The sequence below is a fragment of the Salvelinus fontinalis genome, chromosome 40, assembly GCF_029448725.1.
Source record: "Salvelinus fontinalis isolate EN_2023a chromosome 40, ASM2944872v1, whole genome shotgun sequence".
Taxonomy (NCBI): domain Eukaryota; kingdom Metazoa; phylum Chordata; class Actinopteri; order Salmoniformes; family Salmonidae; genus Salvelinus; species Salvelinus fontinalis.
The window spans coordinates 21678851-21686703 of NC_074704.1; the positions used below are offsets into that span (position 1 = coordinate 21678851).

Consider the following 7853-nt stretch of genomic DNA (forward strand, 5'->3'; position numbering starts at 1 on the left):
CACCATCGAGAGCATCCTGACTGGTTGCATCACTGCCTAGTATGGAAACTTCTCGGCCTCTGACCGCAAGGCACTACAGAGGGTAGTGCGAACCTCTATACCAGGCGGTGTCAAAGGAAGGCCCTAAAAATTGTCAAAGACTCCAGCCACCCTAGTCATAGACTGTTCTCTCTGCTACCGCACGGCAAGCGGTACCGGATCGCCAAGTCTAGGTCCAAGAGACTTCTAAACAACTTCTACTCCCAAGCCATAAGACTCCTTAACATCTAATCAAATGGCTACCCAGACTATTTGCATTTCCCCCCCTCCTCATCTTTACACCACTGCTAGTCTCTATGCATAGTCACTTCAATAATTCTACCCACTCAAATAACCGGTGCCCCCGCACATTGACTCTGTACTGGTAGCCCTCTGTATATAGTCTCACTATTGTTATTTTACTGCTGCTCTTTAATTACTTGTTAAGTTTATCTCTTATTCTTGTCCGTATTTTTTGAAACGGCATTGTTGGTTCGGGGCTCGTAAGTAAGCATTTCACTGTGAGGTCTACACCTGTTGTATTTGGCGCATGTGACTAATAAAGTTTGATTTGATTGAAATTACATAAGGGCGTGATCTATGAATGGTTACCTTCGCTAGCAGGAAATACAGACTTACAGTAAAGCATTGCAATGCAGGTATTCTGTCACTCGACTGACGGTACGGAAGTTCAGAGAGTTGATAGAAGTGGAATGTAACACATCTTGTCTCATTTTGTCTCATCTTCAGAGGTTTCCTACACAGCTGCACTACTAGGACAGAGTGGCGGAGAGAGCAGTGTCCACACAGACACATTCATACACACAAGCGAAGGTGAGTAAAGAGATAATCACAGCCCTTTCTGTTTCCAAACCTGTTTTTACTTGTTTGTCTTTAGGCAAAAAAACAAATTTGTACACAAAATGCGGAAACATACCCTACCGTTTCAATATGTACCACATCAGCTCAATGTGACTAACTACTCTAAATCGGAATGAATGTACAGTTATTACTACTCTATATACAGTCCCTTCAGAAAGTATTCACACCCCTTGACTTTTAAGTTGTGCTGCAGACAGAAGTGTATGCTTTTAGATTTTTTTTTACAAATCAATTACATATGAAAAGCTGACATGTCTTGTATTCAACCCCTTTGTTATGGAAAGCCTACATCATTTCAGGAGAAAACATGTGCTTAACAAGTCACATAATAAAGGACATGGACTCACTCTGTGTGCAATAATAAATGTCTCTGTACCTCACACACACAATTACTGTATCTGTAAGGTCACTCACTCCTGCAGTGAATTTCAAGCATAGATTCAACCACAAAGACCAGGGAGGTTTTCCAATGCCTCGCAAAGAAGGGTACATATTGGTAGATGGGTAAAAAAACAGACATTGAATATCCCTTTGAGCACGGTGAAGTTACTAATTACACTTTGGATGGTGTATCAATACACCCAGTCACTAGAAAGATACAGGTATTCTTCCTAACTAACACAGTTGCCGGAGAGGAATGAAACCACTCAGGGATTTCAACATGAGGCCAATGATGACTTTTAAACACAGAGTTTAATGGCTGTGATAGGAGAAAACGACAGAGTGAAAAGTGACAGAGTGAAAATGACAGAGTGAAAAGAAGCAATTCATTTATTTTTACCTTCATTTAACTTGGCAAGTCTGTTAAGAACAAATTGTTATTTACAATGACGGCCTACCACGGCTAAACCTGGACGACGCTGGGCCAATTGTGTGCCACCCTATGAGACTCCCAATCACAGCCAGATCTGATGCAGCCTGGATTTAAACCAGGTAGTGCAGTGAAGCATCTTGTACTGAGATGCAGTGTCTTAGACCACTGCGCCACCTGTACAGAATACAAATATTCCAAAACATGCATCCTGTTTGCAATAATGCACTAAAGTAAAACTGCAAATAAATTGGCGTAGAAATTAACTTTATGTCCTGAATACAAAGTGTTATGTTTGGGGCAAATCCAACACAACACATCACTGAGTACCACACATTTTCAAGCATGGTGATGGCTGCATCATGTTATGTGTATGCTTGTCATCGGCAAGGGACTGGGGAGTTTTTTGGGGATAAAAATAAACATAATAGAGCTAAGCACATGCAAAAGCCTAGACAAAAACCTGGTTCAGTCGGTTTTCCAACAAACACTGGGAGACAAATTCACCTTTCAGCAGGACAATAACCTAAAACACACCGGAGTTCGTTACCAAGATGACATTGAATGTTCCTGAGTGGCCTAGTTATAGTTTTGACTTAAATTGGCTTGAAAATAATATGCCATGACACAGGGCAACTGTGGCATTGCATCCGTGACAGGGAGACGCATCCATCATGCATGATGATGTATACAGGTATGATAGTCTAGCGTTAGCTAGCTACATTTTCAGATAGTACACGTTTCTAATTTTGACAGAAAGTGGTTTCATTTCAAGCTAAAGTGTACAGCTAATGTTAGCTGGCTGGCTCCCTAGCTGACGTTATTATTCGTATCCCACAGCTGTTTGCTTTGCTTGTTAGAGCCTAATGTTAGCTAGTTAACATTGAACCTGGATGGTTAGCTCCCAGCATATTCATGCAGGGTAGTAATGACATGATGTTCATTGTTGTTTAACTAGCAAACGTTAGCTGGCTGGCTCGTTAGCTAACGTTACATTCACTTGTGTGATCTTACCCGTTTTTTACCTAGCTTGGTTCATTGTTTACCTAGCTAGCTAGCTGCATGTCTTAAGCTAAAATATACAACACGCGTTGAATATGGCCGGTGTCAGTAAACGTCTGCAAAAAAGCGTAATGAAATTGTTGCCAGCAGAGCTGGTTAGGCTGTTTTCATGTTATCCATAGGTAAACAAATCATCGGCCAGAGCGTCAAGTGTGCGCTCTGAGGGTGAAACGAGAGGGGTGGGGGTAAAGCTTAAGAGGGTGTGAACGATGCTAAATGGGTGTAGACAAAGAGGAGCGCTTCACTAGATACCAAAACATTTTCTCAAAAGTGAGTTTCAAGTTCATCAACTTTCAAAGCAGAATTACTTTCCCTTTGTTCCTCAACAATGCATATACCATTTTGTAGCTCTGAGTCTCTACTTTTATCCAATGTAAAAAACGCCATTTCAAATTTTGCTGCATAAGACCGAATCCAGGTGGTGAGTCACATATATGGCAAGACTTGAAAATGGCTGTATAGCATTGATCAACAACCAACTTGATAGAGCTTGAAGAATTTTTATAATAATAATGTGCCGATATTGTACAATCCGGGTGTGCAAACCTCTTAGTGACATACCTAGAAAGACTCACAGCTGTAATCGCTGCCAAAGGTGATTCTAACATGTATTGACTCAGGGGTGTGATAATTGTGTATTTTCATTTTCAATACATTTTCTAGAATGTCTAAAAACATGTTTTCACTTGGTCATTATGGGGTATTGTGTGTAGATGAGTGAGAAACAAATATATTTTATGCATGTTTTAAGTCAGGCCGTAACATAACAACATGTGGAATAAGTCAAGAGTTAGGAAAACTTTCTGGAGGCACTGTATGTTCAGTAAGCAACGATATTGAAGTTGACTCATTCCAATAACTGATTTAGCCTATGTTTTGGGGGTTCTTTCTAGTTTATATTCATTATGTGTTCCAGATATGGCATCCCCCAGCAGTCTCCTGTCTGAAGAGCAGTTCCAGTGCTCTATCTGTCTGGATGTGTTCACTGACCCAGTCTCCATCCCATGTGGACACAACTTCTGCAAGGCCTGTATCAAAGGGTACTGGGATAGCACGGGCCTGTTCCAGTGTCCCCTCTGTAAGCAGATATTCCTCATAAGACCTGAACCGAATGTCAACAGAACACTCAGAGGAGTCGCAGAACTTTTTAAGGGATTGAAGGTGAAAGACAGAGAGGATTTCGCTACAGAGCCTGGAGAAGTGGTCTGTGATGTCTGCACTGGCAGGAAGCGCAAGGCTCTGAAGTCCTGCCTGGTTTGTCTGACCTCGTACTGTGAGTCTCATCTGGAGCCTCATCACATAGCCCCAGCCCTGAAGAGACACCAACTGATCGACCCTGTAAAGAACCTTGAAGACAGGGTATGTAAGAAGCACAACAAACTCCTCGAGCTGTTCTGTAGGACTGACCAGACATGTGTGTGTCAGTTCTGCTCTGAGACTGACCACAAGGCTCACAACAGCGTACCTCTGGAAGAAGAATGTGACCAAAGGAAGTCTCAGCTTGGGAAGACAGAGGCACAAGTGAAGCAGATGATTCAGGAGCGACTGCAGAAGGTTAAGGAGATCAAACACTCAGTAGATCTCAGCAAAAAACACACCGAGAGGGAGATGTCTGACAAAGTACAGATCTTCACCGCTCTAGTTCACTCTATTGATAAATGTAAGGCTGAGCTCATTTGTGTGACTGAGCAGAAGCAAGAAGCTACAGAGCAGTGGGCTGAAGGTATCATTAAAGAACTGGAGCAAGAAATCACTGAGCTGAAGAGGATTAGCTCTGAGCTGGGGCAGCTGACACACACCAAGGACCATCTCCAACTCCTCCAGAGCTCCCCATCCTGGTGTCTCCCTGTAAAGGCCAAGGACTGGTCGGAGATCAGTGTTGAAAGCCACCTGCACATGGGGTACATGAAGAGAGCTGTATCTCAGCTGGAAGACAAACTGACGAGTGAGGTAAAGAGATTTCATAATGAGATGGAGAATGAGCTGAAGAAGTTGTGTGACGCTGAGATGGAGATTCCGCAGTATGCAGTGAATGTGACTCTGGACCCTGATACAGCATATCCTGAACTAATCCTGTCCGTGGATGGGAAACAAGTGAGGTGTGGGGACCAATCACAGAATCTCTCAAATAACCCAAAGAGGTTTACTTATATATACAGTGTCCTGGGGAAGGAGGGCTTCTCCTCAGGGAAATCTTACTATGAGGTACAGGTGAAGGGCAAGACTGAATGGGATGTAGGAGTGGCCACAGAATCCATCAATAGGCAGGAGTGGTTACCACTGAGCCATGAGGATGGAGTGTGGACTTTGGGGCTGAGTACAAATAATTACTATGAGGCTAATGACCCCAAAGTACAGCTGAGCCTGAAAAAGAAGCCCCAGACGGTGGGGGTGTTTGTGGATTATGAGGAGGGTCGGGTCTCCATTTATGATGTGGATGCCACTGCCAGATCTCACATCTGCTCTTTCACTGGCCACAAATTCACAGAGAAACTCTATCCATACTTCCACTGTGGGTATCCTGATGGTGAAAAAAACATAGCCCCTCTGGTCATCTCTCCTGTCAGTCAGATGACTGGCCCAGTGCTACATTAGGGATGTTTGTCATTAAAAACATGTGTTGCTTTGTTTTCTTCCTATTAGGATGAAGATGCATAGATTTAGTAATATTGTTCTTCGTTCCTGTGCATTTTGTGTATTCTAATATACAGTGCATTCGAAAAGTATTCAGACCCCTTGACCCTTTCCGCATTTTGTTACGTTACAGATTTATTCTAAAATAGATTTTTTTTTTTATTAACCTCATCAATCTACACACAATACTCCATAATGACAAAGCAAAAAACAGGTTTGAGATTCTAAATTGAACTCAGGTCCATCCTGTTACCATTGATCATCCTTGAAATGTTTCTACAACTTGATTGGAGTCCACCTGTGGTGAATTCAATTGATTGGACATGATTTGAAAAAGGCACACACCTGTCTATATAAGGTCTCGCAGTTGACAGTGCATGTCAGAGCAGAAACCAAGCCATGAGGTTAAAATAATTGTCCAAAGAGCTCCGAGACAGAATTGAGTTGAGGCACAGATCTGGGGAAGTGTACCAAAACATTTCTATAGCATTGAAGGTTCCCAAGAAGACAGTGGCCTCCATCATTCTTAAATGGAAGAAGTTTGGAACCACTAAGACTTTTCCAAGAGCTGGCTGCCCGGCCAAACTGAGCAATCGTGGGAGAAGAGCCTTGGTCAGGGAGGTGACCAGGAACCTGTTGGTCACTCTGACAGAGCTCCAGAGTTCCTCTGTGGAGATGGGAGAAACTTCCAGAAGGACAACCATCTCTACAGCAATCCACCAATCAGGCATTTATGATAGAGTGGCCAGACGGAAGCCACTCCTCAGTAAAAGGGACATGAAATCCTGCTTGGAGTTTGCCAAAAGACACCTAAAGACTCTCAGATCATGAGAAACAAGATTCTCTGGTCTGATGAAACCAAGATTGAACTCTTTGGCCTGAATGTCAAGAGTCACATCTGAGGAAACCTGGCACCATCCCTACGGTGAAGCATGGTGGTGGCAGCATCCTGATGTGGGGGTGTTTTCCAGCGGCAGGGACTGGGAGACTAGTCAGGATCGAGGAAAAGATGTACAGAGCAAAGTACAAAGAGATTGTGGATGAAAACCTGCTCTTGAGTGCTCAGGACCTCAGACTGGGGTGAAGGTTCACCTTCCAACAGGACAACGACCCTAAGGACACAGCCAAGACAACACAGGAGTGGCTTCAGGATAAGTCGATGAATGTCTTTGAGTGGCACAGCCAGAGCCCGGACCTGAACCAGATCGAACATCTCTAGAGACCTGAAAATAGCTGTGCAGCGAGGCTCCCCATCCAACCTGACAGAGCTTGAGAGGATCTGCAGAGGAGAATGGGAGAAACTCCTCAAATACAGGTGTGCCAAGCTTGTGGCGTCAGACTCGAAGCTGTAATCGCTGACAAATGTGCTTCAACAAAGTACTGAGTAAAGGGTCTGAATACTTATGTAAATTGGATATTTCAAATTTTGTTTTGTTTTTACATTTGCAAACATTTCAAAATAATATATTTTTGCTTTGTCATTATGGGTTAGATCAGGGGTGTCAAAGTCAAATGGACGGAGGGCCAAATAAAAAATTTAGCTACAAGCCGAGGGCCGGACTGTTCGAATGTTCATTGAAAATTTTTTAAATGACGCATATAGTCTAGTGAACCTAATTGAACCTACTGAAAACCTAACAAATATATTCCAATATGATCAGATAAATAAAGCAATATTTTCTTATGGCTCTGTCAGTAATCTTTAATTTTCAACAGACACAAAAGACAAATTTCCTTTATATAAAAATCCCCATAACATGAACATTAAATGAAAGAAACCGGTATTCAAGGCACCATCAGTAGCCTATATTTTCTATTTTAGCAAAAGTGGGCTAAATTTACTTCAAAGAAAAAAACAATAATAGCAATTTTCTATCATCCACTCAACTGAAATATTTTTAAAATATAATTGGATTGAAATACAATAAAATAAAGTGCAAAAATCTATTAATCAAAAACAACACTTTGTTTAAGGAGAAGTAACATGCAGTGAAAACAAATATTAAACTTGAACTTTTAAACTTGAACTGAGTAAAAACTCTAAATATGTGATTGCACAGTAATGTTCACTTGTTTGAGGTTGAGGGTGATACTTGGTGGTGTCCCATCTTTTCCACAAGTTCATCAATGTTCGGGGTAAGGCTCTGAGCTGAGGAAATCCTCAGAATTGAGTGGAGGTGTTCAACAGTAAGTCGACTTCTGTGTGATGTTTTGTTCAGGTTCATCAAAGAAAACAGTTGTTCACACAGGTATGTGCTGCCAAACATAGACCACGTTTGAGCAGCCTGGATGCGCAGCTGGGGCATTGTGTCGGGGAGGAAACGGGCGAACTCCGCAGCACCCACTGCCGCATATTTTGCCCTCAGTGCATCATTGCATTGGAGGTCAATCAACTCCATTTGGAGGTTTGGTGGTGAGCTTTCCACGTCAACAGCAAATGGGTTAC

At 42.4% G+C, this 7853-nt stretch overlaps 1 protein-coding gene across 1 annotated transcript; it reads left to right on the top strand.

Moving 5' to 3' along the window:
• Positions 1 to 700: 700 nt before the first annotated feature.
• Positions 701 to 6907, top strand: LOC129839724 (E3 ubiquitin-protein ligase TRIM21-like). Its single transcript, XM_055907318.1, has 2 exons — positions 701 to 852; positions 3690 to 6907. The coding sequence occupies exon 2, from the start codon at positions 3692 to 3694 to the stop codon at positions 5366 to 5368; it is 1677 nt and encodes a 558-aa protein (XP_055763293.1). The 5' UTR covers positions 701 to 852; positions 3690 to 3691; the 3' UTR covers positions 5369 to 6907.
• The last annotated feature ends 946 nt before the right edge of the window (positions 6908 to 7853 follow it).

Bases quoted from the DNA above. Each gene is read 5' to 3' on its own strand.
- LOC129839724 (XM_055907318.1), top strand. From the start codon at position 3,692: ATGGCATCCCCCAGCAGTCTCCTGTCTGAAGAGCAGTTCCAGTGCTCT.